Source organism: Pteropus alecto, unplaced genomic scaffold, assembly GCF_000325575.1.
Source record: "Pteropus alecto unplaced genomic scaffold, ASM32557v1 scaffold7, whole genome shotgun sequence".
Lineage (NCBI taxonomy): Eukaryota > Metazoa > Chordata > Mammalia > Chiroptera > Pteropodidae > Pteropus > Pteropus alecto.
Genome location: NW_006494614.1, coordinates 62354858 through 62376145, shown reverse-complemented (window position 1 = coordinate 62376145; position 21288 = coordinate 62354858). Strand labels below are relative to the sequence as shown.

General features: G+C 40.5%; 1 protein-coding gene across 15 annotated transcripts in view; it reads right to left on the bottom strand.

Annotated features, from left to right (window-relative positions):
- The window catches only part of BANP (BTG3 associated nuclear protein), a 131872-nt gene that overhangs the window by 54751 nt on the left and 55833 nt on the right, over positions 1–21288 (bottom strand). For 10 of the 15 annotated variants that reach the window (XR_003044446.1, XM_015600395.2, XM_015600394.2 and 7 more), the window contains 2 exons: positions 9490–9606; positions 7578–7753 (listed from right to left, as the gene is read on the bottom strand). Coding sequence is in view for 14 of the 15 variants with exons in the window: in XM_015600395.2 (XP_015455881.1) it covers positions 7578–7753; positions 9490–9606 (293 nt within the window). In the remaining variant the exon portion in view is untranslated. The remainder of the gene's footprint in view (positions 1–7577; positions 7754–9489; positions 9607–21288) is intronic. The other 5 variants (XM_015600399.2, XM_015600403.2, XM_015600400.2 and 2 more) reach the window with 1 other exon arrangement.

Here is a 21288-nt window from a genome sequence, read left to right as displayed (position 1 = left end):
TGCCAGTCAGCCCTGGTTCCCAGTCACTCTGCCATCCCCAGGCCTACACTTGAACAAATCTCTCTTCCAAGGATGAGAGTTGATCGCATGGGGCAAAGACAAGACAATATTTACTCAGCACCAGTACTTTACGTGTATTATTGCAACTCGGGGCTCTCTGCTGAGCAAACGTGGACAGCTGAGCTGACTCACTACATAAACAGCAAAAGCCATTACTAAAATTATCTGTGGACAGCGGCACTGCACTTATCTTGAATGGGAATGACCTCATAAAGTACAAGGCTAGACAGTCTTGAAGGTTATCAGCCATTCCAAATGCCGTCTTGTACCAACTAAGCCTAATACGCCACCTCAGCTCTTTCCAAAAACGATGTGGTTTTGCCCATGGTGTCCCACCCACCAGCCATCTCAGAGTTGTGGTGTCCCACGGTGTTGGCAGTTCTGATGGGGCAAGGGCCTGGGAGCAAGTGCCCACTTCCTGCAAACATGCTGCTTGGATACACATATGGGTTCCGGTTATGCTGCCTCTGCCCCCAGAAAGTCCTCACACCCTTGCTTAGAGCTGCCTGTCACAGGTGGTCCATTAGTTATTACTGAGACAACGTATTCAGTTCTCTGTAGCAATGAGAGGTGACTAATGACCTATCTCAGTCACTACAAAAAGGATAACAAACAAACCAAAATAAGGCAATACTTTACGATTCACTAAATGTTTCAGAGTTGCTGGAAGACTTAGAATGTAGTATCAGTTCTATAATACAACCAAGTTCACGTCAATTTAGTTCCTCAAGGTTGGCCTCCACCATCTCCAGGCAAGTCTTTAGAGAGCAGATTCATGGTCATGAGCTGGTGTCAGGTTGTATTTTCCATCTATACCTAAAATTAATTTTCATCTGGCTTTTGTAAAAGCCTGCCTAAAGTGTTTATGCATTTGAAAAGCAACAAACTGCAAAAACTGGAAGAAATGGTTTCAAATACCAATGGTAATACAAAATAAAGCCACATAGAATTCACTGAACAGGAAATCTCAGCCCAGGCTGCATTACTATATACATACACCATGGCCCAAAGTGTTTCCAGAGCTAGGACATGGATTCGCTGGAACTGCAAATAATTTCTTCCACCTGAGGTGGACAGTAAGAATCCTGTGTGTAATTTATTGTTCCACTACTTAAAATTATCTGTCCCATAAAAGAATCATGTGTTGGGGTATTCCAGGATCCTGGGGGCTGTTTTATTTATGTAAAAATAAAGCTACATTTGTCATAACATGTCAACTCTGGCCATCTGCTAGCTAAATATCCATGATGTCATATATAGATGCTTCAAAAAGATCTTTATCCCAACCATGTATTAGTGGACATTTAATGAATATTTGGAATGAGAAGTGGGGACAGAATGATTAAAGAGAAGAGAAAGGCATGACGTGTCCCGAACCGCATGAATGGCGACGTACTGAGAGGACAACTGTGAAAACAAGGTGGCCTCCTGAAGGTCGTCTTTCTTTGAAATTGGGATTTTATAATTACATGAAAGAGGATTTGAGAATTTTAGAAATCTATGAGATTCACATTCCATAAACTACAAAGTTACACAGATTTCGATTTAGAAATGGTACGTTCTACTGTTTTCTTTTAAAATGATTTTCTGGGATGGGCTATTTCTGGTTTGTTTTTGTTTGTTTGAGTGGGATGTTTATCAACAATTCTATTATAAAGATTTTACTAGTAATACTCAAATATTTCTTAAAGGGAGAAAACTATCCAACCATCCCTGAAGTAGTCTGCGTACCAGCCACGAGCCTGAGTTCACTATAAATGGGCAGCCCTGATGCCCTGATGGCTAACGACCACCTGAACAGAGGGAAAGATCTAAATTACAGCCTCAGCATACCCTGACCCTATGATTCATGTCCTGCACCAGTCTGAACTTCTGCAGACAAAGGTGGGCTGCAATTTAAATTATGTGCACAATTCTTCTGCTTTTACATTTTTTCACTATCAATTATCTCATGAGAACCATAATGATGATTATTCCCTTCTCTGAAATATTCCTATAAAAGAACTCAGGGTTTCCACCACGTCCATGAGGAGGTGTGGAGAGAGCTGGGGCCTGACTCACTCCAAGACTTCCCCAGGAGAGCAGCCGGTGTCACTGAGCAAGAGCAGGGGTAGGAGTTAAAGGACATCTCGTAACACAAGATGAAACGTGCACTCTGAAAAAACACAGATCAGTATGATATTTCATTTGTTCTGAATTTTCCATCATTCACATCTTTCATGTTTCCCAAAGGAATCGGGTGTTAGAAGACTGAAAAGCCTGCTGTAGGACTCTCCTGTGTACACATTCAGAATCCAGAACAACAGACAGCTACACACACAATGCCAAAACTAAAGCCAGCACGTCCAGTATATGTGGTTGGCAGAATTCTAAGATGATTCCATGACCTCTGCCCATGATTATGGCAAAAGGATCTCACAGGTATCACTAAAGCCACTGATCAGTTGACCTGAGGGTGGCGGAGATTCTCCAGGTGGACCTGACTTAATCATGTGAGCCTTATAAAAGCAGAGTTTTCTGTGCTAGTGGCAGAGGGGGACGATGGAGATGTTTGAGGGTCATGGGGACCTGACATAAGAGAAGAGCTCCATTATAAGATGGAGGGGCCACAGGGTAAGAACCTGAGCACAGTCTCAGGCCAACAGCCGGGAAGAAAACAGAGATATTGGTCCTATAACCCCAAGAATCCTAATGAACTTGGATCTGCTTCCAAGTTCATTTGGGTTCTTCGGGTTATAGGATGAAACTTCATGCTGCTACATCTAACACATTAGTGGTAACATGTCATGCAGCATTAAAAACACAAATGCTTCTGTGGATTTAAAAAGGAACAATTAGAAAAAGTTACAAGGGAGGCCTCTAAGCTTTTGCCTGATGCACCACACTATGCATCCCCTGTGCCTTTGGAGGTGCGGGGCTGGTCAGAATCATAGAAACTACTTTGGAAAATGTGTTGACTCAAACATTAGTACATGGAACATGAGATGCTTATGAGTTATTTTCAAAATAGTATTAAATTGACTCTGGAGAGAAAGGATGAGCCCGGGGAGAAGGGCTGCGGCTTTTCAAAGTAATGAACAAGGTGCCAAAAGTGAGGACCAGAGCAGCCCACAGGCTGGAGAGAGACCAGGCTAGGAATGAACCAAATGAGGCTTTTCAAAACATGCCCTGTTGGACCGGTCCTCCCAGCACCAGCTCACTTGGTATGTAGAATCTGGCACCAATTTCTGAGCTTTTATAAATTAAAGTCTTGACATTCGGACTGTGAACCTCATTCCTATGTGACACCGCCAGTGAGTGTTGCTAACACGCTACCTCATAAAAACTGATTGCCCACCTTTCTGGTTTTAGACAAGGTTAACTTTGTATCTGTAGCCCAAACACCCACGCTTATTGGGGAGAGATGTGATGATATCTTTCAGTTATACACAAACTGATAATCTGGCAAATCAAGAGGGCTGAGTTACATATAGGATGATGATATAAGAAAAAGAAAAAAAAAAACAAATGGTTTTTGGTTCTGGAGCTAATTCTTTTCCCGCCACTGTGAGCACATTCCACAGAAACTGAATGACCACACCACTGACTCAGGCTGGGACGGCCCCAGACTGAGAGGTCAAGTCTTGGACTGCAGGGCAGGACCGGATGGGCCTCTGTCCCTGTGAACTCCTGCCCGCTTAGCAGGGATGTCATCATGAGCTGAACCATGACTAAAGCAAGTGTCAAAGGGCACTCCTTGGCATAAAAGAGAGGGAACCACTGGGCACAGACTGGACCTCCCTAATCAGTGTCATATGCTGTCCATTCTGTTCTAGAACACCCTTCCTCGGATCTAGCATAAGCTTGGCATCTACTGTATGATAGTGCTCAAAAATCCACTGACATTCTTATACTAGTTCCTCTTTATTAATTTTATTTTGGTCACGGACCTGTCTGAAATCCTATTCTTCTTAGCAGCCAATTTATGATTTTGGTAAAATGTGTTTTAATGTTATCACACACACAAAAAAGTATGCAAAAAAGTTTGTGTAAAATAAATTATGGAAATAAATTCTTAAGTGTTTTTTGTTAAACTTCCCTCTTGATGTATGTACGGCTGATGTTTTGTGAACACAGCCAATTTGTATTAATCTTCTTTCCTAGTCCCTGGACCATGAACATCTCAAAGAACATGTCTCAGCTTCCTGTTACTATGACTGACCACCCTTCACAACTGAATGAACTGGTTTTCCAGACTGCATTTCATCACCCCAACTGAGCACATCACAGATACTTACCATATAAGTTAGTTTACTGGGGTTTTGGAACATTCATGAGGGCAATCTCTGGTAGTAATTCAATTATACCTGAAGTACAACCCTTCCCCACTAAAATTAAGTACCCAACCTTTTATACATAGGATTAGTCAAGTTTTATAAGAATTATCAAATGTATAAACTGCAGGAACTTAATTCTGTGTTAAGAAGCTAACTAAATCCCTTTATTAATTAACAGATCCCATTTTGGGTCCATTTTTTGCTAATTTGTTTCTCTAACTCAATTAGCCGGCTTAATCTTTGAAGGATTATACCCACCACACTTTCAGTATTAACAGAGAAGTACACAAGACCAAAACCTCCAAGGGAAGATAGGAGCAAGAACTAAGAAATAAGTTTACTGTCATCCACTGCTCTCAACAGTTAACACTTCTTCCTTATTCCACTGGAGTTTATGTCATGACAGATGGAATCACCTAAGCAAAATACTGGATTAAAATGACACAGTACCTTTGCAGTATAATAAAGTAACTCTAAATTTCATATAAAACAGCATGTCAATTCATGCAAACCATTTGGAATTCTTCAGAAGTAACCATTTTAAAACCTGTGGTTCTCTAAAACTTCAGGCACTTAAATATTTTTATAAGAAGATAAGAACAATTTGTCTTGTTGCAGCTCTGGGCTCTTATCAGGAACTGAAATGACTCAATCTAAAGACGAGCCTATGGCCCTTTAGCTCTTTGCATATTAATAATGCTTCTCTAATATAAACTAGCTGACTTGACATTCTCCCCAGCTGAGCAAGTTGTTCTGGTCTTGGGGGAGGACGCCACAGGGAAACAGCTAATCCGCTTCTCAGTGCATTCATAAATCTCACAGAAATGTTTAACAGATGATGCCACCACAGGTCGACAGTAAATCTGATACAAGAGACATTAATGGATTAGCTTTTTTACATACACAGCAGTCACTTCAAAGACGACTCCATCCGTCTCTGCATCATCTTACTCCAAACCACTGTGCCAGCTAAGGCAGCTCAACCTGATTCTTAAAACACTGAAACTGCTGGGGGAGACATTCCCAAGGACACTGTCAGGAAAACAGATTTTTTACAAAATGTTTCCTCCTAACAGAATGGTAAAATAGAATGGTCCTGAATTATAACTTCCTCTTCAAAATGAAGTAAAATTTTAAATCAGAAAAATTTCTCTAATTTGACCCAATCCTAACAACTTGTGTTGTGTATCAGTTATGCTTAATGAAAACAATTAGTTTTAAATGTGGTAAAAAAACTTTGCCCAAAGGCTTTGCTAAAGAAAAATGTTTTACATAAAGTGTATCATCTTACATTTAAAGACCTTAGAGTCATATACCAAAAAAATCCATATTTTTTTACAAATATTAATATATTAATAAAAGCCCAAACTTTGATTCCTTTTTGTATGTTCATTTTCATGTCAGTCTGTGGTTTCCCCCACTGAAATTTATTTCACAATAATCATATTGCATTAAGAAACATAATTTTAAAAGTTGAAACGTTTTGCTTTTATAACCCCAGATTCTCCCAAAATTATGAAATGTTATGTTCCTTAGCTGATGCAGTTTAAACCAAACAAACGTTAGGCCTAAAGTGGGTAGCCAGACCTGGTGGGTGTTTATCCATAATCAACATGGAAAAAGAGTAAGAACAATTAGTTTTCTCTGCAAATGTGATTTCATTCAATATCCATGAGGACAAAATCAGTAGCACCTATCTTTGCCTAAAATTTAATGCGTAAAAAAACTAGATGCCCTGACCCAGCAATTTTACTCTCGGGTATCAATCGACCCAAGAAAAATGAAAACGTACAACCACACAAAAACCTGTACGCAAATGTTCACCACAGCACTATGCACAGCAGGTACAAGTGGAAACAACCGAGTGTCCATCAACAGATGGATAAACAAAATGCAGTCTATCCATATGGTAGAATATTATTCAACCATAAAAAGGAACGAAATACTGGTGCCTGCTACAACATAGATGACATTATATGGTTCCATTTATAGGAAATCTGGAGAGACAAACAGCAGGTTAGTGGTTGCGAGGGGCTGGGAGAAAAGAGAATGGGAGTGACTACTATGGGGATTCTTTCTGGGGTGATGAAAACATTCTGGAATTAGATAGCAGTGATGGTTGTGTAACTTTGTGAATATACTAAAACCATGTAAGTGTACGCTTTAAGACCGTGAATTTTATGACATGTAAATCAGAGCTCGATTGTAAAAAAAAGTTTACCCTTAATTATCTTCTCCCTCTCCCTTACTGACAGCCTACTCCTAGCAGTTTATGTTAGAAGTGAACCAAATTTTGAGAAAAACATTGTTTTCAATGTTTCAGATATGCTAACAAGTAGAAAAACCTATCTATCTCGTGTTTTTAGGAAAAATCAACGACTCAGATGGTGAAGCACAAAAACCTCATGAGTTCTTATTAGTAAACAAATTATAGGCTTTTGAACTCTGTAACAATACTAAATTTGTCGGAGTTCTCTTGCTTCTCTCCACGCTATAATAAGTCCTGTGTGAGAAGCATTCAGTTAGCCCCCAAAGGCACAACAAAGATGCCAGATGGGTACACCAGGCCGATTATACAGACTTAGGGCCAGGTGAAAGTGCACCTTAGACCGTGGCAGGAGAGAGAAAGAGGGACAGAAATTCCAGAATAGGTGAAATGGGTCCACTTAGAGGCTAATGGCCACACCATGCAGTTCCCTCTAAATCTCACTGGAAGAGGCGGCACAGCTCGTGGCATGGACCCAGCGTGAATGTGCAATCACCTCCGAGAGTCCACCGTAGGCCTCATCAGAGAGCCATGGAGAGACCTATCATCTAAGACAGTCAGCCGACTACTAGTTATATCACTGATTATAAAAATTACAACTGCCCATCACTGGAAAGCCTCCAGAATTTGATTAAATAAGTGAAACTGATGGAAAACAATTATGTAAACCTGTATTAATGTGGAAAGACTTCTACTATGCAGTGGTAAAAAGTGAGTTATAAAATCATAAATCAGTGCACATGTTTACATAAAAAAAGCCCAGAAGGTTTACAGAGCTCTCTGGATGTGGAATTTTTTAGGTTATTTTCACTTTCTTCATCATGTTCATATTTTATCACTTTTTAAAAACAATAAACATATATTACTATTTCAAAACTGGGGGAAAAAATTGCAGCTACTGCCGCTCAGGCAAAGGAAAGGTTTTGTGCGCGCACCTTCTGAGTTCAGGGTGATGAGCGTGACGTTGTTCCCGATGTTCTGACTTCCCGACTGTCCACAGGTGGAAACGGAGTCGCTGGCCTCAGACCCGCTCTCCCCGTCCTCGTTGTGGCTGTCTTCTTGCCCTGGCACCTTCACCACAATGGTGTTCTGCCGACGCCCAGGAACTGCGCTGAGCGGGGAGAAAAACACCAGCGATGCTGTGAGAGCAGCACAGGCGACAAGCAGAGACTAGCGCTGAGTCACTGAGATGTTCTTCTTGCCTTCCCTTATCAGACTCTAACTTCACATGGAGCAGCGGGTCACAAGTCTTCCCAGGCAGCTCCTTCTACTAAGATTAATAGCAATTTAATACCAGGAAATGGTCTGGAGTTGAAAGAAACTGTATAACATTTTAGATGTTTAAAAAATGTTTATATCACAAGGTAAAATCACAGCTCGCTGTGACTCAAGGTCTAAATGCTGCTTTCTGATCACAGAGATATACCTACAAAATGTTGACAGTCGTACAAGACTAACTTTTAAGACTATGTCAAAGGAAAGACTCAAGAGAAAGTATGCCTAGAGACTTCCATTGACCCAATCCACTCCACACTGTTAGACATTCTAGAAATGACTCAGTCTTTGAAAATGCAGTTATCTCTCTGAATCATTCCCACTGACAAAAACCACTAAAGTGGGTTTAAAAAGCCAGTCAAGATCTTCTAGGGGATAGTCTCACCCCACCAAGGGTCCTGATACAGAGCAACGAAATACCGCCAGAAAAATAGGACACAGGCCAGCTCTAAAAAGTGCTCAGGAAAAAGAGCATCCGGAGATGTGCTACTTGCCTTTTTCACAACCCTTGCAACATCCCTTCACGTGAACAGCTAAGCACTAAGAAAGGGAAGGGAAGCACAATTTCCCTGTCTACACATCAAAATGTGTTTCAAATCCTGGCCCTGCCCAGAGGAGAGAGCTACACTTTCTGAACTTGATTCCATAGAGGCCCGTCCAAGCCGACCTGGCTCATAAAGGCTCAGGCTCCAATGGTTGACCCCGCCTGAGCCACATGTGAGGCATGCCTGACCCTGCCTCTTCGCCACTGGCCGGACCGCCTCAGCCTCTGACACCCAGACACTCGGACTTCACCACCTTCTCCCCCTTCATCCCAACGCGCAGGCCCTCAGCAGCCCAGCTGGGCTCTTAAGACTACGACCTGGGCTACAATAATAAAGAAAACGGAACACAGCTAGTGGGAGAACAATCTGCACCAGAGACTGAGAGAAAAGGCAGATCAGAGCCTGGTGAGGACACGGACAGGAAACAAAAAGCCAGCAGCCCTTTGGGGGCATGTTATCAGGAAATGCTGAGCCCAGACTGCTAGGCAGGGCCATCTGCAGCGGACTTCATGTCACACAAGGGAGGTAACAATGCTTTCTATGCATTCCCATTTCTGACAAAGGTTAAATTCAAAATGGCTCAAAAGAAAGAGGTATGAGGAAAAAGCCATCGCCTCGAAATACCTCCACTACTTAGCAAAGTTACACAAGGGTGTCTGTTGACCTGATGTGCTGGACAGACCGGCAGACAGGTATGAATAAGCCATGATCTGGAAAGAGGATAAGGGCTGGGCTGACTGTTGTGAAAACACAGCACAATGTCCCAATACCATGCTACACTGGACACGACAATCCCAAACGCCCTCTCTCCCTTGACCCCTCGCCCTTATCCAGCTCATCTGTTGGGACTTGGGCCCGCAGCATGGCACAGCCCTCCCCACCACAAAGAACCGTGGGTGGTGCCTAGTGTGTACAACCCACGTGAGGACAGAAAGGCCCGACTGTGCCCGGCTTGGAATGCTGATTTGTCCCCAAGGGGACGCATCATGGTGGCAGTGGCAGTGAAAGGTGGGGTGTGGCTACTGACTTGCTAATGATATTTTCCAGGGAATCCGGTGCCCTGTTGCTCAAGGGGTCTTCCATCTTGGCTACAATGGCGTTCTGCCGATCACTGTTGAGTATTACTGTAGTCTGGGGGACGACGCTAGGGAACAAAAGAATCACAAAGAAAAAGAAGACCTTAAAACAACAACATTCATTGTAAGAGTGCATAAGAGTAATTTAATACAGTCAGCTCCTAATGACAGGCACGAAGGGGGAAAGGTGACCCCAAGCAGAAACTACAGTTAAAGTAATATACCATTTATACTGGGCAAAGAATAGACTGGAGATGAGGGTTTTTTTAAGTAAAGTTTAACCTTCCTCATTGTTGGCATTCTCAATCTCCACAATGGGATAACACAGAAAAGTTGAGTTAGGAATATTTTAATCTTTATATAAAATAGATCGAGATGTCAAGTTGTTATTATGCACAGTTAATAAGGTTTCCGAAGTAGCATGTCTACATAAAAAACAGCTTAATATTTTTACTCATTCCATCCCAAGAGAGTCCTACATGACAAACCTAGGCTTTCATAACTGCTCTACTTATCAGCATCATCCCAAAGTGTTCATGCTGCTCTGGAAAGAAAAGGCAAACACAGTAGAGGGGCTGTGGGTGGGCCACTCAGTACTGAGCACCTCCAAGTTCCAGTGGGAGAGGGCAGGAGCCATGACCAGAGGGCCTCTGGGTTTCACTTTAACAGAAAATGATCACAGGAAAGAGAACTGAGCCCTCACCGGGCACTGTCCTAAAGGAAGCGCTGTATGCCCACCAGGAGCCAACAGCCTTTCTCAAGGCCACGCTCACAGAGACCTCTCGGTTCTTAATCCTCTAGCCCTCAGCACTTGCAGCCCCAGGAAAATTTAGAATTTGCTTTGTTCTAGAGGTTAGAGTGTGAGAATGAGCACTTGAAGCACATAGTTTATTACCTGAAAAAAAGTGTCATTCTTGGATTTCACTCTCCAAAATACAACTCTGGGGAAACACTGCTTTTCCATGAGAAGATTTCATGTAACCAACACATGAAAATCTAGCCCACTGTCAGAGCCTTAGGGCTCTTAAGCCCCCTTCCAAAATCTGGGCAGAAATAGCTTTCTGCCCATGTAAACTGCAGGGTCACAGGCTGTTCTTCAAAAACAAGAGCATGATAAACTGCATTTCACTCAAAGGTATTATTATTATTTTTTCAATTATTCTACTTGTTCTTTCGTGATACTCAAAGTCACCCAACAAACCTGACGACCTGTCCATGGGTCAGGTCTCACAAATAATCCAGGTGACCTCTCTCTGACTTGGTACTGTGGTCACATACAAGCTGATGATTTCATGCTTCTCATATATCAAAACAAGAGACAAAATAGTTTGCATGCGTTTGGCACTTCCCAAAGTGTATTCCATGTAACACTAGCGTCCCCTAGGATCCCATATACGTGCCCGTTCCCATTTCCTCTCGTTCCATGAGCAGCTTAATAAGGATGGTTCTGCTGAGTAGACAGCGGTTCCCTAATGGACATTACGACATCACAGGTCTGAGAAGTTCTGCAGGAAATAGATTAAAATGTATTCATGCCCATCTGGCAAAGTCGTTTGACTAAATATGCCTTTCTCCCCTAAAGATTCTGATTAAGATCAAGGAAATAATGTTCTGAGGCAACAAGCTTCGAGCTGGAATAAACATAGCACTAGAGGTACCCAAAGACTTTAAAGTTTCCTAGGGGTGGACAGCTCTTAGCAACTCAATTTCCAGATCCTCGCCTTCCAGAATGTACTTTTCTAAAAATGATTCTCCTTGAGAGAACTCCTCTGGTCAATGTGTTTGTTTGTTCCATTTCACAAAGCCCTTTTTCCCACTGAAAAAAAAAAAAAAAATTACCTCACTCTAATTAGACTCAGGTGCATTGTCTATCGAGGAAATGAACACCTAAGGTGCAAATACAGGACTAGTCTGAAATGTGGCAATGCCTCTACTGACTGACTGGAAAACCCTTCAGTGAGTTATTTTTCCACAATTCTTTGTTTTCAACAAAATTGACAAGACCTAGGTTAATATTCAGCTCACAGATCATCAAAAATAATTTCTGATGACAGACCACTACAATTTTTGGCATGTAACTTAAAGAACTGAGGGACTCCTTCGTCTTCCACATATTTACTTATGGAAACAAAGTTTCTTAGAACTTTCTAAAAACTAAAAAGAGAAGTAGAACCAATGCTGAACCCTCCTCATTTTAAGCGATAAGTCATTATCATTCATGGGTTCAGGAATTAACTAAAATTAAATCTAAATTCATCTCAAGAATACAGTCACAATATTGGGTTATTAAGAATTCGTTATAAATGAGTAATACACTTACATTGTTTTGTGTACTACTAATTATTATGAGGACTCAACATACAAGATCTTTTTTTTTTAACCCCTGGGGCCTTCTGGTTACAAAAAACAAATATTTCTGCTTCAATTTCTATCCCTAATTCTGTTGCAAAGTAGTATGACAGCCTGGTTGACAGGATGAAATTTTGTGAGGAAAAAGAAATGAAAATCATAGTTTAAAAAGCAAAGAAACAATGTAAAATTTGTCTGTCAAAAGCTTATTCATGGGATTTTTTAAATGGATGATGGTATTTAGATTATAACATTTAAAGAACAATGAGTCAGTTGTGTTTTTAAATTATCAATATTATAAGCCAGAAATGACACCCTTTCAACTAATGCCATTTATGTCTGCCTCAAATTGTACAGAAGAATATTTCATTTTTCAAAAATTATGGAATATCCATATCACATTAAGAAGAATGTAGTAGTTATCTGAGGGTTGATATAAAAAACTGTCACAATATTAAGTTTCTTGACTCAACTGGATTACAGGCCCCAGTCATTCAGTCAGACACTAATCTAGGTGCTGCTGTGAAGGGATTTTGCAGATGTGATTAAAAGTCCTAATAAGCTGATGTTAAGTTATTCGTTTGACAGATTATGCTGGGTGGGGCTGGCCTTATCAGATTAAACTGTGAAAAGAAGGTTTAGGCTTTCCTTGGTCTTGGAGACTCCAAATAGCTCCTGCCAGCTGACCACCATCTCCCCTTCCTGTCTACCTGCCCTACAGGCTTCAGACATGCTTGGCTGCCCCCACAACTGTGTAAGCCAATCCTGAGTGATAAATCTTTCATGGGGAAACTGACTCGCTCTGTCTGTCTCTCCCTCTCAGAGATATGTATCTCCTCTTGGTTCTGCTTCTTTCTGGTTAAACCCTAACCGATACATTTTGAAATAATTAAAGATGCACAGGAAATGACAAAAGAAGTACATCAAGTCCTGTGTCCCCGGTGGGGACATCATACAACCTGTAGTACAATACCAAAAGTAGGAAAGTAATACTGGAACAATACTGCTAACAAGACTACAGGCCTCGTTTAGATTTCTCCAGTTTTTGCCTGAGTGCGTATGTGTTGTGTGTGGTGCTGTGCATCTGACGCCATGTGTAGACAGATCCCTGTACTGCTCCATCGCCACCAAGGAGCGGTCTCGTGCTGCCCCTTTAGAAACACCCACCCTCCCATCACACCCAGTCCCCTCGCAACCACCCACCTGTACTCCATCTACAGTTCCACCATTTCGAGAAAGTTACAAGCATGGAATTATACAGCATATGACCTTTTGAGAGTGGCTTTTTGCACTCAGCACAATGCCCCCAAGGTCATCTAAGTGGCAGCATGTATCATCAGCTGTTCACTCAGTGTCACTGATGCTTAGTTTTCCATGACACAAGTGTTTGTTTAGGGGTGGGCCAGTTTGTTTAACTTTTCACCCGCAGAAAGACATCTGGGGTGTTTGCAGGTTTGGGTTATTACAAATAAAGTTGCCATGGACCTTTGTGTAGAGGTTTTTGTGTGAACATAAGTTTTCATTTCTCTGGGAAAAATGCCCAAGAATGTGATTACTAGGCCATATGGCAAGTACATGTTTAGCTTTATAAAATGCTGCCAAACTGTGTTCCAGAGTGGCTGCACCATTTTACATTCCCACCAGCAGTGGATGAGAGATCCAATTTCTGTACATCCTCGTCAGCAATTGGTGGTGTCACTATTTTTTATTTATCCATTCTAATAGATGTGGAATGATATTTCATTGTGGTTTTAATTTGCATTTCCCTGATAACTAATGATATTAAACATCTATTCATATGCTTACCTGCCCCCCATATCTCCTCTTTGGCAAAATATCTGTTCATATTTTTTGCCCACTTTCTAATTGAATTATTTGTTTATTTACTGTTGAGTTCTGAGAGTTCTTTATTCTAGATACCAGCCCTTTTGTCAGATAAGTGGTTTGCAAATATTTTCTCCTAGTCTGTAGCTTGTCTTTCATCCTCCTAGCAGGTCTTTCTCAGAGCATTAGTTTCTTATTTTATCAAGTCTAATTTATCTTTGTATGATTTTGGTGTCAAGTCTAAGAAGCTCAGCCATTTTTTCCTGTGTTTTCATCTAAAGGTTTTCCAGTTTCACATTTTTATTTAAATTTGTGATCCATTTTAAATTAATTTTTGTTCAAGTTGTGAGGCTGGTATTGAGGTTCATTTCTTTCACTTTGCCTGCGGATGCCCAATTGTTCCAGGACCACTTCTTAAAAGTCTGTCCTTCCTCCATCTAACTGTTTTTGCGCCTTTGTCAAAAACTAGTGGGGCATAATTGTGTGGGTCTATTTCTAGGCTCTCTATTCTGTTCCACTGATCAGTTTATCTATCCCTTGGTCACTTGTTTTTTAAAACTTCTTTATGTGTTCAATTCATTCTTTCACAACCTTAAATCATTATCTATACTTTTACCTATAACTATATGTTTGTTGTTTAAGCTCCTGTTAAATAAAAACTTAACCAAAATTAAAGAAAAGAGAAATAGGAAGACCCATTGACTATCCTAATTGTTTTAATTCTAAGATTAAGCTAATTCACAAGCGAATATTATTGCTTAATTCTAAGATTATGTTTATTACACAAGTTGAATACTCTTGCCTAAATAAGTACCATTTAGAAGTAAAACATTGGCCCAGTGACCTGTGACGGGGCGAAACAAGGACCATTTACCCCTTGTGGACAGTGGCTGTGAGTGTAGGACCACTACTGACTCCAGCAGGGGCAGTCACAGGCAGGACTGCTCCAAGGACTCTGTGTGAAAGGAGTCATTCAGTCCCAGAAGCCTGAGGGGGTACTGTGGTACCTTCACTGCAGAAATGAATAGCCTACACCACAGGCAGGCCAACAACCTGCCCAAGCCCAAACAGCTGCTAAGTGGCAAAGTCAGATTTGAGCCCAAAATCCTCAAGCAGCAGAGCCAACATTCTTAACCAACATCAATGATGCAACAGTCTACAGCCCCCTACTTCTAGAACATCTAAATTTTCTGGGGAAGCTAAGGCCTACCCCCAGACAGCCTGGGACTTTTTAAACAATTTCCCCAGGTGATTCTGATGGGTGCCCTGGTTTAAAACAACACAAAATTACACACAACCCTACAGAAGAGGCATAAATCTGCTCTGTTCACTGTTTCCCCCACAGCACTTAGCACTGTCTCATCTATTAATACAGTAAATTTACTATAGCTTAGTTTGTTATGTGGTTGTCCATGTACAGGAATCTTTTCGTCTGTTTTGTTCGACAGTGGACCCAATTGCTTAGGTAAATGCCCAGTACACAATCAAGTCTGTGTATTTAAGACAAGAATGAATTCAAGAATAAGCCTCAGATCTGCATGCAAGCCGCTGGCTATTGTCTCTAGATTCTTTGATCCCATGCTGGTAGTCTGAATGTTAAAAGAAAAAAGGCCAAGAAACACAAGCCAGAATAGAAACTACAAATATGACTCCAGAGAACAAGCTAGGATGTTGTCATCCACTGGAATTCTGGAAGATAATAAATTGAGGGTGCTCTAGAATCCTGTGGGCTCACAAATGTGAGCCCCGCATATACCATGAGGCCTGGTCAATATTAGGCACTCAATGAATGAACAGCATTAATATTAACAATTTTTTAAACCTCACGGGGTTGTGGGGAATCTAGGAATACTAAGCACTTATATGCACAATCTCATTCGCAGAAATCCTAGCTTGCTATTTCTATTATTATTGTATTGATGAAGAAAAAGATGCTTAGAAAAGGTAAGAATTTGCCTAAATTCTCAGCATTTATAGGTGAAAGAGCCTGGCTTTGAAACCAAGTATTTCTCTACTCTTAGCTACTAGATCAAAAGCAGAAATAATCCTATTTCGATTACTGCTACAATTTACACTTTCAATGTTTGGGCATTTTGTTTTGTTTTTAAATCCATTTTGATGGACTTAAAACAAAGTATCTTAGCTTTCAGATTTGTCCTGGCAAACATTTTCCAAGCTGCACTCACAATGTGGCCATTAACTTCTCTTCAATTTCAGGAAACTGCTTTGTTACCACATACGAAGTACCTGTGTTATCACCTTAAAGCATCAACTTTCTGCCCCCTTTGCTCATCACACAAAATGCACTATTATTTGAATGCACATTTAGGGGCTTTATTCAAGTCTATGCCAAACAAACAAACCAACAAAATAAAAGAGGTGAAAAAATCCCCTCCTTGAAAAATGTAGAATTTAAACTATTTTTCACAAGTTTGTGTTTGCCACTTTTTATTGCAAAAGAAAAATTAGACACAAGGTGGACAAAAGCAGGCCCTTGGATTGAACCAGAGAGCTTGGAGCCCATACAGCGTTCCAGTGCAAGCAAGGACATTGGGGGGAAAGGGTAGGAATGACATGAGGACAGGATCAGCCAATATTTGAGAAGAGGTCAGTACCTAATGTACAGAGAACCCAACAAAAACACAAGCAGAGCTGGGACAGAGAGATGGGTCGGGTTGAGATTGCATCTAAGGGCTCTACGGAAGAACTAGGGGTGTCAGATTTGTGTACACTTGGAGAACTTCATAGGAACTCTAACTCAGAATCTGCTAAAACCCTATACAGATTTCAGAGATTTATAACTGGATTCAGAAGTATACAAACACATGCTCACATACACAGACGAAGACGCAGACACAGACACAAAAGTACACACCTCTTACTGTGTACTAAGAGAAAACCCATTAGAACCAGGACAAACAGTTTAACTATTTGGAGCCAGCTCCATCTACCAGAAACACCACAGTGATTCAGGTTTGACACTGTTGCTATCTCATGGTGATGGGCCAACATCAATTAACATCTGCCACAGAAAAGGTGGGGTGGCAGGCAGTATAGAACCCACACCTATACTCTCCATCTCTACCCCAAGAGTCTCAGTGCACTGGGGTCAACCAAGCAAACACTTCTTAAGTTCCCTTACAGAATGAGGTCCCTGGGAGAATCAGGTTTGTATAGCGGCATAATCATTCCTTATTTCCAATTTCCAAAAATCAAGGAAAACTTCCAGGAGCACCGAAAGCATGTAATCCAAGCAAAAAGTACATCCAGGAAATAAGAAACCAACTGCCACCAAGTCCAATCAATCATCAGCATGACACACCTGTGGATCTTCACTGAACAAACATCTAGCTCTAAGAGGACATGGGCAAGTTGCATCAAATAATCACAAGATAGAGAAGAACGTCCACGATTGTGTTCTTTGCCTTAACCTCACCTTACATATGTATGCTAACAGCATGACCCATCTTAGGAGAAACAAAGACAAATTTAAATAACTTAAAAGGCCCGAAGGCCAAATCCGAAAGCCAAATCCTCTGAACCTTCTGTCACCAAAGCTATCCTGCATGGCAGTAAGTGAGACGCCCACTGCAGATACAGCGGAAATGCCCTAACCTCAGGGAGTTCACGTTCTGGGTTATCTGTATTAATACAAACTAGGAGCAAACTTTATCTTACCTGAAAAGCTTAGGTAAGACCAAAACTTCACACAGCAGCTGTTTAGTTTACCTTTCTACTCATTATCTGTAAGAGGTAGTCACATCAAGTGGTATTTCTATTCACACAACGACCTCTAACTTTTTGTGTGTGTGGCCTGAGTTCCATTAGAATATCTGAAAAATATCTGAGAAAGTTTTGCCTCCCTCCCGCCCAACGCTAAGCCTCACTATGTTATATTCTGCTGACCACCGATCCTTTTGCAACTTAAAATAATTATTCATCAAGTTCAGTTTGGGAAATCTGATATAATATTAATTTTCTAATTTTTGTGAATTATCTCAAAGAAAAACTCTCAATTAACAAAAGCAAGGCAGCAAGAATCGAGAAATTTTTCTTCTTTCTATTTATAAGAAAACATATTGACATGTTCTTCTAAAACCCCACAGGTATTTGTTCCCTAAGTACCTATTCTCCCATTGGCTTTTACAGTTATACTCCTGCACACCACACAAGAACCTGGTCACAAAAAGAAACTGCTCAGTTGGGTGTAATGTACTTACAAAAAAAGAACTGTCCGCTGGTCTCAGAGTTCCAACAATGGCACCAAAAAAGGGGTGGGGGTAGCGATCCTTGGTTAAACAATAAAATCAGATATTCCAAGGCCCTTGAGCCCAAGACAGGCAGATGGGCTGGGGTCTACCATGAGCCCCTGCCCCCTTTCCAAAGGGTGGTCCTGTCCCTGGGAGCCACTATACAGCCATGCAAACAGGCCTTCCATGCAAACACAGCCCTGGGACAAGTGCTCACGGGTGAAACCTAAATAGGAGAGAGGTATGTCTCTCCTAGGCCAGCGTTTTAAGAACACTCGGAAGATACCTAGTGCCCAGATCTCAGTCTCTAACACCATTTTCCAATAAAAGCAGAAATGGCTGACTCTAGGACTGGGGCAGTGAAGACACAAGATGAGCCTGGAGCATCTTGTGGTGCCAGAAAGGAAGGAAGTGTCCAGAGCAAACAAAAATCCCACAATTTGGGATGGGAGATGTCAAGAGGCCACAAGAGCCACCTAAGAGTGCTCCCAATGGCCAAAGCTGGAACAATTTGAGCAACAAATATAGTATAGATGCTTCTCAAATTATGATGGGGTTATATCCTAATACACCCATTGTAAGTCTAAAATATTGTAAGTCAAAAATTCATTTAATACACCTGACCTACCAAACATCATAGTTTAGCCTAGCCTACCTTAAACATACTCAGAACACTCACATTAGCCTGCAGTTGGGAAAGCCATCGAACACAATGAATACACCATGCAGTACCGGTTGCTGACCCTTGGGATTGCATGGCTGACTAGGAGCTTGCTGCCACTGTCCAGCATCACTAGAGAGAATTGTACTGCATTTCACTAGCCCAAGAAAAGATCAAAATTCAAAATGTGAAGTAGTATGGTTCCTACTGAATACATTATCACTTTTGCACCACTGTAAAGTCAAAAAATCGTAAGTCAAATCATTGTTAAGTCGGGGACTATCAGTATTGGATTGTAACTCAAAGTATAAAATGAATATCCATGAGTTCATACTGATATAAATGATTGACTAAGTTAATAAAAAGGGAAGAAGAGACAACTCTCCAATGCAGAACAACAACAACTGGTGTGTGTAGATGCTCCTCCGCCTCACAGGAGGTGGAGCATGACTCCCCACTCCATAAGTGGGTACCAAGCTCAGTGACATCCTTGCAAAGAGCACATAATGGAAGGGATAGGGGAGGACAGCAATCGTGCAGCGGAGGAACTAGACAAACAGCCTTCAGTCCAGTGATCCACATCAACACCAACAATGAAAAGCCTGGTGACAGTGCATGCCCTCAATAAGATGCTATGAGGAGGGCACTTCACCTCTGTGGTCCTCCTCTCAGAACCCACAATCCCAGTCTAATCGTGAGAAAAGCATCAGACAAATTCCAATTGAGGGACATTCTATAAAACATCTGACTAGCAATCCTCAAAAAGCCATAAAAACAAGAAAAACCTAAGAAACGATCACAGATCAGAGGAGCCCAAGGAGCCATGGCACCCAAATGCCATGTGGACCTACATTTAAAAGATAACACGAAATATGATAAAAACATTATGCTAATATAGTCTATAATTAGATTAAAAGGAAAACCCCTGGAGAGATACAAATTAAACAACACTGACTCAAGGAGATCTATACTTATTGAAGTTCTATGTTTATAACTAAAATCTAAACCCAGATGGCTTCACTAGCAAATTCTATCAAATATTTAAGAAAGAAATAAAACTAAAACTATAGAAACACTTTCAGAAAATGAGGGATGACATTCCAGCTCACCTTTTGAAGCTAGCATTATCATGATAACAAAACAGAGAAAGCATGCCATAAAAAGAAAATTACATACTAATAGACCCCATGAACATAAATGTAAAAACCCTTAACTAAATATTAGCAAATCAATTCAAATATACATATAAAAAGGGTAATACACAACGATCAAGTCGAGTTTAACAGAAATATAAAATTAGTTTAGCATTCAGAATCAATTTGTGTAACTCATTCAGAATCAATTTGTGTAACTCACTGTAACAATAGCGTCAAGAAGAAAAACTATAAGATCATCTCAAGTAGATACATTAAAAACAAGTGAAAATTCAATGCCTGCTCATAATAAAAACTCTCACAAAATAAGGAATAGAAAGGAATGTTTTTGACCTGACAAAGAGCATCTATGAAAAATTTACAGCTAACATCACGCTTAATGGTGAAAGACTGGATGCTTTCACTCAAAGATCAGAATAGGGAAAAAATATAAAAAAGAATACACTGAAATGGAAATCCCAGCCAGTGCAGAAAGTACGAAAAGATACAGAAATTTGAAAGGAAGTAAAACTGTATTTAAAAACGATATGACCACATATACTTTTTTTAAAATCCCTAAAACAAGTGAATTTAGCAATGCTACAGGACAGTGATCAGTACAGAAAAACTTACTGTATTTCTATATACTACCAACAAACTGGATATTGAAATTTGAAATACCACATCATTTAAAAATATGAAGTACTCAGAGATAAATTTAACGAAGTATCTCTAAGAGCTGTACACTAAAAACTATAAGACACTGCTGGCAGAGACTAAAGGTAAGTAGAAATGTATACCACGTTCATGGATCAGAAGATTCAATGGTGTTAAGATAGCCAATTCTCTCCAAATTAATCCACAGATTCAACTCAATTCCAATCAACGCATGAGTTATTATAAAAGTAGAGATGTGCATCAAATTACTAGAATGTGCATAATCTATTAAAAAGTTTGACTACATGTTCATTATCTGCTTTATTAGATTGTATCTCTGAGTCATCAGATTATGTTAATGATTCCCTAAATTGTACGTTTGTAAATTGTATGTTTTCCTGGTTAGTACTCAATCCTGACATGTACAAGGAATCACGATGAGGTCACAAAAAGTCTGCAAGTGTGAGGTAGTAGAGACCAGTCAGGAAGAGAAATTCTAAGTATACAAAATTAAATGAAACCATCAAAAATTTGATAAGGAAAGAATTAAACAAGTCCATCAAAACTGAAACCAAACCATTTATTCACAGTTCAAACACCTTATTTTGAGTTTGTCACATTTTCTACAGCCCATGAAATGCTATACTTTTGACTGAGAAGGTCAATGACCCAAAACAGGAAACACTCTGAATACTGACTACTCTCTACCCAAGATCACTGGTGCTCCAGTGCCAGAACAGAGATTCTCAGAAACAGACCTCTTTCTACCCAGAAGCCATGAGGGTACAAAAACCAGAACAGTCTTTCCACAAATATCCGTCAACATTTAAAACAAAAGAACCTCTGGGAAATAAAATTAGCAACCAGATATTAGAG